Genomic DNA, 14,712 nt, shown 5'->3' on the forward strand with positions numbered 1-14,712 from the left:
TGCTGATCTATATGGACTATTGATGAGGTATTGACATCAAGGAGCATCCAGTTATATGAACTAGAAGAGTTAGAGCTAGAAATAAATTCCCTTCCTCAGAAGCCCTCTATTTTTTGATAATCTGATGTAGCCTAGCAGAACTATAGATTCCACAACTCAGAAACAAAATTACTTTTAATAAAAAAATTCCAGATCTTTCAGTGTTGTGGAAAAAAAATACTTTTAAACAGTTCCTTCAAAACTGTGCACTTCCAACTTCTATTTTCTATGTTGCTGCCTTTTTAAAACAGGTGTCTTTAAGTTAAACATGTTGGGTACAGATTATGGGAGTTTAGAAAACATCTTGTATATAAAAATTTTTTCTTGAAATATACATATTTCCTGGCACTTTTCTGTTCAAATAAAGAATTACATAAATAGAGAAACATGAAACATGACTTAGAAATTAATGAGTGACTACTTGGATTACATGTGATGAACAAGGAATTCATTGACAACAATGAAGATGGACAAGGAATTCTGAGATTCTTTGAACAAAATTGTATGCCCTTTAAGACTAAAATATCATCCCATTCAATTTTTGCATTGTGACACTTAAGATGGCAAATTATTATTTAAAAAAATCTTATTTAAATGATCTTGAAAGGAAGAGGAAAAAAAGATAGGAGGATGAAAGTAAAACAACTTGCCCCAAATTGACATCCCCTACAGCAGGGCTGTCAAACTCCTGGCCTGTGGGCCGGATGAATCACGCACTGGCCACGGCCACGCCTGGTTTAGCGAAGGGAAAAAAGTCCCAATACGTCATGTGACGCCACCATGACAATGCAAGTTTGACACCCCTGCCCTACAGTGTTTAATAATACATCTATAGCTATTAAATAGCTCAGTCAATCGCAGTGTGATAATAATGGAATCATAATCCAATATACGTAGAGGGTTCCAAGCTGGGGAAGTCTAGATTGAGGGAAAGGAAATCAAAAGAGAGGAGGAAAAACGAAAAAGAAGGGGGAAAAAAAAGGAGTGAAAAAGAGTGTTGTCCTCACCCAGCTTTGCCCATGTCTACAGGGTGATGCAGAGAAGGAAGCGGAACTTTGCTCATGATAAACAGCATGACCTCCGACCTCTGATAGGTGGGCAGAGTGCTGGCAAAAGAACCTGGGAAAAGACAGAGCAGGAAAAGCATGCAAGATAGTCTAGTAGGGGTGAGGAAAAGGCACAGAGCTGGTGTGGGGACCCAATACAGAAAGGACCAAAAAAAATAAAAATAAATCACCGGCAAGAAAGTATAGATTTTCACCAGGATTTTCTTACCGCCAGGGAAAACCCCCTCCTTATCCTATCGGAAGGAGAAGCCCACAAACCAGATGCCCAAGGAAAAGAGATCAGGTCCTTCTAGGAGTTGCTGCGGAGATACTACTTTCAATTCTTGCTTGGCCGCTATATGAATGTAATGCTGGATGGACAGCAGAGAGCCATACAATGCTGGTTCTTTGGACTGACCTGGATTGCCGGGCTCTTCGTTTTTTAAACGGCTCTTTTCTTGAACTGTGTTTTGTTTAGCAATAAAGACGCAGCAGAAAAATTAAGGCAATCGACTTTTCAACGATAAAGTGCTCTTTTACTAAAACACTTTAATTTATTAATTAAACACACCTCTCAATGGTTTAATTGTACAGGTAGTCCTCGACTTAACAACAGTTTATTTCATGGCCGTTCGAAGTCACAACAGCACTGAAAAAAGCGACTTAGGAACATTGTTTCACACTTATGACCATTGCAGCACCCTCATGGTCATGTGATTTACATTCGGATGTTTGACAACTGACTCACACGTATGAAGGTTGTAGTCAGGGGTGGGATTCAAATGTTTTAACAACCGGTTCTGTGGGCGTGGTTAGATGGGCGTAGCTAGGTGGGCGTAGCTAGGTGGTCATGGCCATGGCTTCTTTTTTTTTTGCAGCAACTGCCCCCCCCCAATTTTTTGGGCCTTCTGGGCCTCAGGGAAGCCTCCTTGTGGGGGGGGGGGATTTTTGCTCCCAGAAGGCTTCCCTGGGGCCCAGGAAGGAAAAAAACGGAGATGGGAGAGGCACACAGTACCCCCCACACTTCATTTTGGGGCCTCCTGGACCTCAGGGAAGCCTCCGGGGGGGGACTTTTACTCCCAGAAGGCTTCCCTGGGGCCCAGGAAGGCAGCCCCTCCTACATTTTTTGCCTTCCTGGGCGAAATAGTAAGACAGAGGGGAATCCCGGCACAGCTGATAGTAGGAACAGCTGATTGTCGGAAGGGGGGGGGAGAAATACCTTAAGGAGTGACTGGGCAGGCAAGAACGCAGTCAGCGATGTCGAGCATGTACGTGATGTTGCACATGTGTGATAAGGACTGACTGGGCGGGGAGAGAAGGGCAGAGAGGGTCAGGGCCAGCCAGGGGCACGATTTGCTGGTTCTCCGAACTGCGTAGAATCATAACAACCAGTTCTATAGAACCGGTCCGAGCCAGTAGAATCCCACCTCTGGTTGTAGCGTCCCAAGGTCACGCGATCCCCTCCTGCAACCTTCTGACAAGCAAAATCGATGGGGAAACCAGATTCCCTTAACAACCATGTCACTAATTTAACAACTGCAATGATTCACTCAACAAATGTGGCAAGGAAAGCCGTAAAATGGGGGCACAACTCACTTAAAAATTTCTCACTTAGCAACATAAATTTTGGGCTTAATTGTGGTCGTAAGCTGAGGACTACCAGTATGAGTATGTATGTATATACTGGTACACATATACATACAAATGTGTGTATTTTTCAGGAAGAAGATAGAGTGAAGGAAACTGAGTGTGAAAAATAAGAGACTGGGACCAATTCTGAAATGGTTCCAGATTTTTCTGCACTCTCTTTTTTAATGAGTCGAGCCTGATGGGCTAGATCAGGGCTGTCAAACTCCCGGCCTGTGGACTGGATGCGTCACCTACTGGCCACACACAAGCCCGGTTTAGCAAAGGGGGGGGGGGAAGTCCTGATATGTCACGTGACGCCGACATGGCAACATGAGTTTGATACCCCTGGGCTAGATGTAAAACTGTGAGGAACTGGTTGAGGTAAGTTAGATCAGACTCTTGGGCAGGATGAATAGGATGCATGGTTAACCTGAAGAATATTAAAGGGCTGAATATTGAGACAGCTTCGAACCTCTCTATCCCCCAAAGAACTGCCTGCTTATAACCCCCCAACCTTCAGGAAACTATTAGAACAGTTCCTTCTTCTCCTTCTCTCTCTGGCAGGTGTTCAGAGATTCCCAAGTCTCTTGCGGCCTCTGCTGGCCATGCAGTGCATAAAAGTGAAGTGTAAAAAAAAAAATATTACCACTTGCTTTCTTTCTAGATTTTAATGTGAGGACACCTATCACATTTGTTACTTAGGACTTAGTGGGAGCTACAGAGCAGCCTTAGAATAGTTTTTAATATGCTCAGTGTTAGAACCAACAGAAAAAGAGCACTATTATAAACAAGCGTGGGGCCCTTTCCCCTCAGTACTAAGAGAGCTGTTCCAATATTGACTCAGCCTTCCATACTTCCACGGTCGGTAAAATGAGAACCCAGATCGTTGGGGGCAATATACTGGCTTCGTACACTGCTTAGGGAAGGCTGTAAAGCACTATGAAACAATATACAAGTCTTAGTGCCATTGCTATTTCCATACCACAAAGATCAGGGAATGCAGGCATTATGGTTTCGTAAGTACCAATCTTCTAAATCTTGTCTAGTACCCATCGTTAAAAGTAGATATGGACGGGTACGTATGGTCCACCAAATATTGCTGTTGTTGTTTCATCAATGACATTTGCTGGGGTTGACAGTAGATACAGTTCTGCAACATTTGGAAGGCCACAAATTTACCCTCCCTTAGCTTTGCCACGACGCAAGAATGAAGGGGGAGGGTTGTAAGCAGCTTCATCAAGTAATCCTTCCACTTAAAAAGTATGATTGACAATGGAAGGTGGGACTGTCATATCAAAGAAAATACATTATTGGCAGAATTGACCTCGCTTGTATGGATTAAAAACTAAGTTTAGCACAGCATTGAAATTAGTTCAGAGCTCTCACTCCCAACTCCAAAGCAATGTTTTCCCTTGTGCTGTGGGAGTCACACCATTTTTGTATTAAAACCACATCAAATTGCTGCTTTAGTATGCGGCATGCAAAGCACGGCCCAGAGAACCATATATGTTCCATACAAAGACCCTATTAAAAATGAAAAGAGAAAGGTAGGTCCTTACCTTCCCCACCAATCTCAAGGCCAGTGGACTGGGCCCAAAAGTTCTGGACTATCTAAGGGTGAAAAAAATCTAAAAAAAAAATACAGAACTTGCCATTGCTTTTCCCCCCCCTCTTTAACTAAAACTCAACTAAGTATTATTGGTGACATCATTTGTGCCCTAGGTTCCCCTTGGAGTTTTATCTTGGAAGGCAGTAAGAACATTCAGACTGAATGTTCCTTGCTTCCAGATCAAACAAACTGCTCTAGAACTGTTTAAATGTCTATTTCTTGTAAAGGTAGCAGAGTTTCATGTGCCATTTCATGCAAATTTCAAGGAATGGTCTTTGTCTGGCAGAAAGTTCTAGCACAAAACCTGGACTAAGCATGTCATCTTAGATACAGTTCATCCTAGACTCATTTAGCCCAGAAAAGTTTGTTTAGATTTACAACAATTACAACAATTTTGAGAAGCCCAATGTCTTCCCCAAGTTGGGCTTCTCAAAATCCTTTTAACTGGAGATGCTGGCTGGGGAATTCTGAGAGATGAAGTCCATATATCTTAAAATGACTAAGGTTGAGAAATACAGTTAGCCCTAAAAAATCCCAAGAGATTATACTGAGTTGTGAGCCATGCAAAAACACAGCGTTTATCCAAATAACAGCCCTACACCCTTTCTTAGAAAGATACTGATTCCACTGCAAGACTAGAACAGTCCCTTTGGGGCTTTAAATGGCTCGTCATGGTTTTTCATTATTTTAATATGGAATTTACTTGGTTTCTGAAGGTACAGGCTGATTGTTTCAAACTGTTTTTTATTGCTAATTATTACTGTGTCGTGAGCAATCAAGGAGGAGGAAAAGGGCTGACTTAATTTTTTTAAAGTAGCTAAACAGAGGCAAATCTAATAAAGCAGTTCACATAGCACAAAAGATTGCAGACTCGACTCTAATTCAGAATTTCTCAATCACGACCAAAGGCCATCCTGTCTGGGGCTAATGAGAGTTAAGGAAAACAATTCTAATTCAACTAAATGACAAGATAAAGAATTAAAGAGGAGTCTAATGAAGGTTCAAGTTTTGCTGTAATGAGAAAAATCAACAGTAGTGAAGGAGTTTGATTAAAAACCTAGATAGATTTGTTTTTCTGAGAATGCTTATAGAAAAATTTGTGCATTTATGCCTCTCTTCCAACACTAAACACACATAACTGACAGATCTGTACTTATTAATAAAAGATGGAACTTTCACATCTGAGCTGTGCTTTGCCAAAATTATACAGTGGAAGGGATCTGTTGAGATTGGTTGAGTTTGGGAGACAATTAATTATATGTAGTTACTAGTTTCCTGTAAATAAACATATAGAAGAATCTGAAATACCAGATTAAAGTACAGGTTTGATGTACTGGCAGTAGTGGTGATCAATCATAACTTTCATCCTTTACAAATAAACAAACAAACAATCCAACAATCCAACAAACAAACAAGCTTCTAGGCTCATGATGTTTGAGAAGCTTCAGAAGAAATCCAGGATCTTAGGTGTTTTGGTGAATACAAGTTCACCATACTGTATGTTTTTCAATCCCTTCTCTCTGAATCAAAGCAAGACATGCAGCATTCAAGAAAAAATTACTGAGATGCTGTTTCTATTTTCCTATCATTGCCTCTTCGCTAAATTACTAAAAAAAATAAAAGAGTTGGCAGGGTTCATTTAAATTTACAAGACTAATGGAAACCTTTGATGGGGAAAAAAGCATTTGCAGTGCTAGATAAAACAAATCGTCCTGTCTTTCCAGTTTCTGAGCAAAAATGGCCCAAAAGCTTAGGGCTACTTAGCATACCTGTGGTCTTGATTATGGCCTCTTGGAACATTCTTTCTTCATGCTCCTTAATGATCTTGGTGCCACCAGCAATGGCACAATCATAGCTACCCGTCAAGGCATAATCGATACTCAGCCGCAGCTGCCTTAGAAGGGTATTGAACACCTCCAGCACAGTTGGTCCTAGAAGCAACGCACAACGTATCTTTGGAAGAAAGAACATTTCCGAGTTTCTGTGCATACTGACTCCAATGCAACAGAACAAAACGTTACAGGCATATTGGATCCCAACAAAAAGAGGATGTTTCTTGCCTAAGGATCTGAATACATCTATATTCCAATTGAACTATCCAGGGTATTTTGATGCAAAAATGTAAATTCCTGGACAGAGTTGATGTTCTCCTTCTAGTTCTCCAATCTTGGCACTTTCACTTATGTTGCCCTATAAATCCCATCACTGTTTTAAAAGGTCCCTATTCTTAAGTAATATGTACTTATTTTCATCTTAAAAATCTAGTTCCTCCATCAGACTGCTTTTACAAGTCTAGTTTTTGGCTACTCTGAAATATCTCCCAAAGAACAATTCTTGATCAATCTTTTTAACTGATCCATCTAGGCTTCTGTTTCCAAATAGGTTGATCCGTACATTAACTATCCTTTTGGGAAATTCAGTTTTTGGAATTTAAGAACTTTTGATTCTTGAAGCGATAAACCTTTTGAAGGTCATTCAGGTGCTTACCAACAGATCCAGAGGCTGCAATGATGGCTGCTTCTGAGAGGACCTCAACTATCCCTGCCCGCACAGTGGCAGCACTTTTGCTGTTGGCATCCAAATGGCTCAGGAGCTGCTGAATCACCAAATGCGAATGCTGTGGCTAGAAAAATAAAAGATAGAGCAGATCCGGAAATAACACTATGAACTCTAAACACTGTAAGAGCAATTTGAGAGATTAACTTTTGGAAGCCAAAAATAAGGGTGCTGAAGTCTTCACGCTCAACATTAGGTAGCAAATATCTCCCTTCTCTCCCTCCCAGGTTAGAATACTTCGCTATTTAATGAGAACAAAAGACCTGTGGTTACAATACCAATGCCAATTGCAGGATATGCACGGAAAGTTCATGTTGAATAACTTTTCCTCCTCCTTTGGCTTGGATGCAGAAAAGGTTTACGTGCCTGAATCAGTATATACATACAGCCTTTTGTCATACCACTTGAACATGGAGGGATATGTGGTCATAGTGCATGATTGGATTAGTTCATGTATCTCATAGTTCATTTTTTTGAACCTAAAAAGTATATGAGAACATTTAAGTCTCATTAAGGAAACAGATTCCATAGTGAATCATGAAAGCTGAACACTTTTTGATTCACCCAGATTGCACTTGTTGTATGAGCTGCATTGGCTCTTAGTTTCCTTCTGGGTGCAATTCAATATGGTAGTTATCATTTTTTAAAAACTACATGGCATGGAGCCAGGTTATTTGCAGAACCGTTTCTCCCTAAAGCATCTGCTCTTCCTATCAGATTGGATAGGTAACAATTTTTCAATGGACAAAACTTGCCTGAAATGCTGCCAAGTAGTGGGAACTTGGAAGTATACATTTGTAGTGGCTGCTGTTCCTTTATGGAACACCCTCACCCCATGATCTGATAGGTGCCCAACCTTTCAGCCTTCTGGAAGGTCATTAAGACCTGGCTTTCTATCCAGACACTAGGGTAGAGTGGAGGTCTTGGGTTAGTTGTTGGGGCATCTCAAGGGGATGAACAAGGCACTGGGTGTTGGTTGTGTTTTCAAGGATTTTTTAAAAAATAGTTCTGGAATTTTATAGTTGTTGTGAGCCATCCAGAGTTGTCTTTTAAAATAGGTGGTCATATCAATCTTAGAAAAAGAAAGAAAGAAAGAAAGAAAGAAAGAAAGAAAGAAAGAAAGAAAGAAAGAAAGAAAGAAAGAAAGAAAGAAAGAAAGAAAGAAAGAAAGAAAGAAAGAGTTGTTTCTACTATGGGTCACACAAAGTTTGGTGTAGTGATTAAAGTGTTGGCCTAGAAACCAGGAGATGGAGAATTCTATCCCATCAAAGCTGGTTCAGTGTCTTTTGGGCCAGTCATTCTCTCTCAATCCAACCCACCTCAAAACATTGCTACTGTGGAGAAAATATTAAGAGAAAAGAGAAGGGAATGTTATGTATGTGAGCACATTAGAATTATTTTCAAATAATAAAGACAGGATAAAAATCAATCAATCAATCAAATAAATAGAATTTAGTTTGCTGGAGTTTATGACCCATCAAGGAAGATTCTGCTCTGAAGTTTAAGTTCATGTCACTTCACCTGGCTGTTGCTGAGGCAGAAACTAAACTTCCTTATACTGTAGGAATAGAAAAATAGAAATGCCCTCTTAATGCAGATCTCACCTGAATGGAGTACATGATGATCTTAAAGCAACGGATTGCAAAGGTATTTGGTTCCCAAAGAGAGTGGTTATCTAAGTGGCTTTTGGGAAATAAGAAGGAAAAAAGAGATACAAATTTAGCAGACTTGATGTAATTGACTAGTCATCTAAATTAGAAAGACATTTCAAAGATCAACAACTTTAAATTAGCAAATGAAACCAAACCTAGCTGTTTTTTTACAATGTAAAAAAAGCCTCTCTTCTATGAAGACAACTTAGAATTTAGCATGTTAAGCCAATAATTGCCGTAGGCCAGTCTGCCTTGGGATCACAGGCAGTTATTTTAATGAAGAAGTTTAAGCTGGAGCCGATTGTGGCTCCAGCTTAAATTTGGTTAGAACCAAAGTTGATTCTAATTAAAGGTCCATTATTTTTCTCACTACAGGGACCACCCAGATGTTTCTGGAGAATGAGTCCACAAGTAGACAATGAAAGACAGTTGACATCCTAAATCATGACCTGGATGAACAAACAATAGGGTCAATCCAGAAAACTATATTATTGGTTTTTTAGTGTTCCCCAAGGTTGGTTGTTTTTTTTGCAAATGTTTCAATCTAAGGCTAAGTTGATGCTGCTCCCTGCGTACCTGGGTGAATTCCTAGAGAATTCCTGAAAACCTGGCATTTTGATGAATCAGCAATCAATAGATAAAGATCATTCTTATCTACATACTATTAAAAACATACACATGAAAGTCAAAGAAAAAAACAAACAGCTGAAATCACATTCTTCCTAGCTATCAACATCCTGATAAATAGGAATAGTTACCAGATAAACAGGCACGGAAGAAAGAATATATGCAGTTCTTGACTTACAACCATTTGTTAAGTGTTAACCATCTGTACAAAGTTACAATGACACTAAAAGAACAAATTTTGCCACCAGTTCTTGCACTTATGATGGTCACAGCATCCCTACTATCATGTGATCAAAATTCAGGTGCTTGGCAACCAGCATGTATTTATGGTTGCAGCATCACTCTTGGGTTATGTGATCACCATTTGTGACCTACCCAACTGGCTTCTGATAAGCAGCGTCAATGGGGGAAACCAGATTTGCTTAACAGCCGCATGATTCACTTAACAACTGAAGTGAGTTGCTTAACAACTGTGACAAAAAGGGTCTTAAAATTGGATAATGCTCACTTAATTACTGCTTTGCTTAGCAACGGAAATTCTGGTCCCAGTTATGATTGTTAAGGTCGAGGATTACCTATATCTTGATCAGGGGTGGGATGCTACCAGTTCTGCCTAGCCCTATAGAACCGGTAGCTCTGAAGAGCAGCAGACACAGAACTGGTTCTGTGTCTGTTGCTGTTTGGCTTACCCACCCACCCGGGTTCTTACTTGTCCTTTATTTCTTGCTTTTTCAACCTCAGCTGCTTTGCGCAGCACAGCTGAGGTTGAAAAAGCAGGAAAAAAGAGGTTTTTCAAATGCTGCGCATTCGCATGCAGCATTTACCAGCTGTCCGGGCGGCACAGCTTATGGTGTATTACACGCACGCACAGCAAAACGTAATCCCCAAACTGGCAGTAACACCAGTTGAATCCCACCCCTGAATGTGATCATTCTCAGGATATATTGGGTAGTGTATGTGTGTCTGGAAGAAGGCCTTTTTAATAGCCACCCAACCCTATGGAGCAGTTAAGATCCCTGAGGTCTTACATTTTAGGGAAGTTTTTCACTGAGTTTTTGAGGCACTGTATCTATCCCCAGTAAGGTTGCTGCTAATTATTCTGCTTGATATTAGATTTTTAAAATTAGTTTTATGCCAATTATGTTTACTATTTGTGATGTCTGCAATTTTATAAGTTGTGACCCTTCTGGAATCTTAGACTGGGGAGGTATATAAATGAAACAGTGAGTGACCGAGAAAATTCATTCAGCGGAGCTTATTTTACTTTATTGTACTATTTTAGTTTGGTTGATCTAGAAATAGGAGCCTTTGGGTCAGAACAGCCCCAGTGCTAGAACAACCCTGAAGCTAACCTGATCGAAGCCATCTTGGAGTTTCAATGTTGCCACACTGGAGTTGAGGGACAGGGAGGGGGGATTTGAGATAGCTGGGACTTTTAGTCAAAGTAAAATACTTTCTCTTAGGAACTAAGGACCTTCTCACACCTGGTCAGAGGAAGGAAGAATAATTTCACCAGGCAACCAGATGGCACCTTGATTGGACCCTGTGACCGATTATTTGGGGAAAGGGAAAAACATTTACTTTTAATTAGGTGAAAACAGTGGGAATCTTCAGAGTTGGTTTTCACCAGATCTGTGCCAATATGATATATCCAATAAAGCTACTCTTTGAGGAATATACCTGCCTCAGAGTTTTGCTTACTATGGGTCTATTACTTGGAACCCTGACACAACTCCTCTGTCACTGGATCAGTTGCTTCCTTATTTAGCATTTGAGAGGAGTAAAAATAGTTGTATTGCAATGGGACTTTAAAAATAATATGTTTAGTTTCTAATTTTAATGCCACAATTCAGTTGTATTAGATGGCTTTTCCTCCTATCCTTGTTTTAATAAGATTTACTCTATACCAGGGGTCTCAAACTCAATTTACCTGGGGGCCGCTGGAGGCAGAGTCTGGGTGAGGCTGGGCCGCATAAGGGATTCCACAGTGGCACTGCAGACGTCATTTCCCCTTGGCTTCTACTTGTCAGCGGCTCCTGGTTTTGCCTTTCCCTTCCCAAGGCAATGCGGGACTGGAGCCGCGTGGAGCTGCGCCGGCGGTAGCAACTCCTGACAGCCCCAGCCGGACACCTGAGCGGAGCCCGGGCGGAACTGCCTGTTGCTGCTGCGGGCGTCTGGCTGCCCAAGTAAAGAACCGCACCAGCTTAGGGCAACTGTGAGGAGCAAGAGGGGAAGCCGGACCATTGGAGAAGCGGAGCAAAGCCGGATATTAGTAGCTGCCTCTTTCGGCGCAGAAAGCTTCCCCCAACCAGCTGGCTGGTCTCCTCCTCCTCGGCCATACAGAACAAACAGGCAGAGGAGGAGGAGAGCAGCTGGCCAGTTGGGAGAGGCTTCTTGTGCTGAGAAAGAGGCAGCTAATGATCTCCGGCTCCGCTCTGCTTCTCCAACATCCGGCGCCGCCCTGTTCTATGTGCTGGCTGCTCGGACTTGCCGGGCCCGAATGTCAGCCACGACGAGGAACGGCGGGCGGGACTTCCTTCAGAGGTCCATTCCCCCTGCGGGCTGCACTTATACTTTCATATCACGGTGGGGGCCACAGGATATCGTCCTGCGGGCCCCAATTGGCCCGCGAGTTTGAGACCCCTGCTCTATACTATCCTAGATACCAATTAGGAGAGAAGGGTTTTAAAGTTGATGATTTGCACTGCAGCTCAAATACTATTAACACTGCTAGAGAACCAATGACTGGATGTAATGCAACATGACAGAAGAGGCTAAAATTGAAGGCCCGTTTATGGCTGAGGAAGTTGTAGGAAGCCACTGTCGTCTTAGCATGTTGGGTGAACCACAGCCATAACAACAGGTCTTAAGATGGTTTATTTTAGAGAGATCCCCCTGCACGTGCGAAGCTGGGATGTAGCCTAATGTGGGAATTAACCTTTTTTGCTTAGACCAATTCACACCCTTGTTACGATTTAAGGGAATAAGATGAGATCACTTTGTGTAATATCCCCATATTTCTTGGGAAAACGCTGGAATAAAAACATACTATTAATGATGGTGATCATCATCATTGTTCTGCCCATGAGTCAATAAGTGTGAGGAAGAAGTAGTTCAATCCACCTGTTTTTTGTAAACATCTCACAGGGGAAACTGAGGCACCTGTAGAACACACAAGGCAAGGGACTTACATGAGGACAGGCTTGATTGCGTTTTTGATATTGCCATAGGCTGCCCGACCCAGGAGCTCCCGCAAACATCGTTCAGCCAGCTCTGCAGGGTTCTCTTTCTCCTTCTCAGCTGTTTGCAAGGGTGAGGGAGAACGGCTAAAGGAAGCAAGGAAAGGAAAAAGAAAAAGCTACAACTTAAATGTCAAACATGCATTTCACAGACAACATGCAAGTAGCATTTTTTTTTTCTAGTTTTGCTTAAAAAGAGACTTGGGGAGTCTGAAGTGCTCATTCCTTTCTCTGCACACGGAATGAAAATTGGAGGCACAAAGATTTTATTAGTGGGAAAGGATTACACGAAATGTTCATTTCTCTGCAGACAATGGCCACAACTTTCCGTATGATCCAATCTCGAGAATCATACAGACGTTTTGATAAGTCACGCAGAGATCAGGCGGACAGCCTCCTCTGGGTCATTGTTGTGTCTCTGTACTAAAATTGATCTAATGAACGCAATCCATATAACAATCTGTGTCAGGACAATGAATCACACCAAAATAGGAATTTAGAAATGTAAAGCGTATCCTTACAAAAAATTCTTAAGTCTCCCTGGCCAGAATTGTGTACTCTGAGCACAATTGCTCTCCAGGATTTCAGTCAAAGCCTCTTCCAAGCCAACCTGCAAATTGTCAAGGGCTGAATGTGGAAATTTCTGCTTTCTAACTAATTAGTCTATTCCTGAATTACTGTGTATTTTCTCCCCTTGGTTTAAAGAAAATCCTAATTATTTACACATTCCTCATAGCATGCCAACTCGTCAGAATGATCCTCTCAAAATTGAGAACATGTTTTGTTCTGGCGGGCTATATGAAAGCCTGGATCACAGCAGGAGAGTTTCCAGTGTTTTAGGAGTCCCATTCTCTCCTTTGCAGACAAAATCATGAGTAATTATGTGGTTAAAATTTGACCATCTACTTCAAAGGTCAGCGCTACATTCCAGGCTTCTGGGAAGGAGTCTTTCAACACAATGCTAGGAAACTATTTGTGGCTTGCAGCCATAGGTTGTCCATCTTACTCTGATACATGTCGGAGTAAGCAGAACTATTTCTATTCCATAAATCTTCTATAACTCTATAACTCCAGGACTTCGATAAAGCAGAATGGTGGGAACTTCAGGATCGATATACAATATATTGTTACACTCTGCAATTTACGGTTTGGAAACACAGAGAAGCCTGCAAATTTGAATCACTTTAATAGAGGGATTAGAATAACTTCTTCAGAAAGATGGTGTCAGGATGAAACTGTGTGTTACCTTGCGGTCTAGAGCAATGGTTCCCAAACTTTTTCAGTCCACTGCCCCTTTGGTGCTACAAACTCATCCTCAATGCCCCCCACCCAGGGGCGGGATTCAAATTTCTGTGGGCATGGCCTAATTTGAGGGTGTGGTTTGCTGGTCACATGATTGGGTGGGCGTGATTTACTGGTCACATGACTGGCTAGGCGTGGCTTGCTGGTCACGTGACTGGGTGAGCGTAGTTTGGTGACTGGCAAACCAAATACAAGTGGTCCTCACTTAATAGCCGTTTGTTCTAATTTATGACTGGTCTCCCCAGAACTACTTGACCTGTTTTTGGAGTTTTGACAGCCATGCACACACATATACACATACTCCCTTCCAACCCTGCTGCAGCAGGTCATTGGACTAGAATCGGCAAAGCATCTCTGATTAGATTCTAGTAGTGAATAAAATCTAATCAGAGATGCTTTGCCAATTCTTGTTGATTTGTTTTATTTGTATTTCTTTATTTTATGTTGCTGAATTGCATTGACATATGTGTCCCTTCTTGTGCACAATCCAGAAGCTTTTGTGATTCTCTGCAGCAAAAATTACTGACCTTTGGCTTTGCTATACTTTTCAAACATGCCGGCACTGCCACGTTCTAGGTGCTGGCCCCAAAGGTCCACCCCATTGAGCTGGGCTGCACTTGAGGAACCTGCCCAAGCAAGTCCGAGCGGAGCAGTGCACCAAATCAATGGGGTGAGCCTGGGAGAGGGAAAGAGAGAGAGAGAGAAAAGAGAAAGAGAGAAGGAAGAAAAGAAAGAAAAGGGAAAGAAAGAAAAAGGGACAAAGAAAGGGGGGCATGGAGGGATGGAGGGGGAGAGAGGGAGGGAGAGAGAGCGAGAGCGAGCGAGCACTGATGCATCAGATCGAAATGAGGCCTAGTTTAGAGGCCCTTTTCCACATTAAAACATTTTTGCCAGCATCTTTGCCAGCACATTGAAACATCTTTGGCTTCTATTAATTAAAGGTTTTGTGGATGAAACATGGCTAAGACTATCAGGAAGCTCTCACATTTGTTGCGTCTTTAAACAGGATCCAT

At 41.7% G+C, this 14,712-nt stretch overlaps 1 protein-coding gene across 7 annotated transcripts in view; it reads right to left on the minus strand.

Moving 5' to 3' along the window:
* The window catches only part of EFR3B (EFR3 homolog B), a 141,834-nt gene that overhangs the window by 19,004 nt on the left and 108,118 nt on the right, over nucleotides 1-14,712 (minus strand). For 6 of the 7 annotated variants that reach the window (XM_087929407.1, XM_026715973.2, XM_087929421.1 and 3 more), the window contains exons 7-11: nucleotides 12,350-12,484; nucleotides 8,484-8,562; nucleotides 6,811-6,946; nucleotides 6,093-6,254; nucleotides 1,047-1,158 (exon numbers count right to left, since the gene is read on the minus strand). In XM_087929407.1, coding sequence (XP_087785533.1) covers nucleotides 1,047-1,158; nucleotides 6,093-6,254; nucleotides 6,811-6,946; nucleotides 8,484-8,562; nucleotides 12,350-12,484 — 624 coding nt within the window. The remainder of the gene's footprint in view (nucleotides 1-1,046; nucleotides 1,159-6,092; nucleotides 6,255-6,810; nucleotides 6,947-8,483; nucleotides 8,563-12,349; nucleotides 12,485-14,712) is intronic. The other variant, XM_087929393.1, reaches the window with a different exon arrangement.

The sequence above is a fragment of the Pseudonaja textilis genome, chromosome 1, assembly GCF_049901715.1.
Source record: "Pseudonaja textilis isolate UNSWEBS1 chromosome 1, rPseTex1.2, whole genome shotgun sequence".
NCBI lineage: Eukaryota > Metazoa > Chordata > Lepidosauria > Squamata > Elapidae > Pseudonaja > Pseudonaja textilis.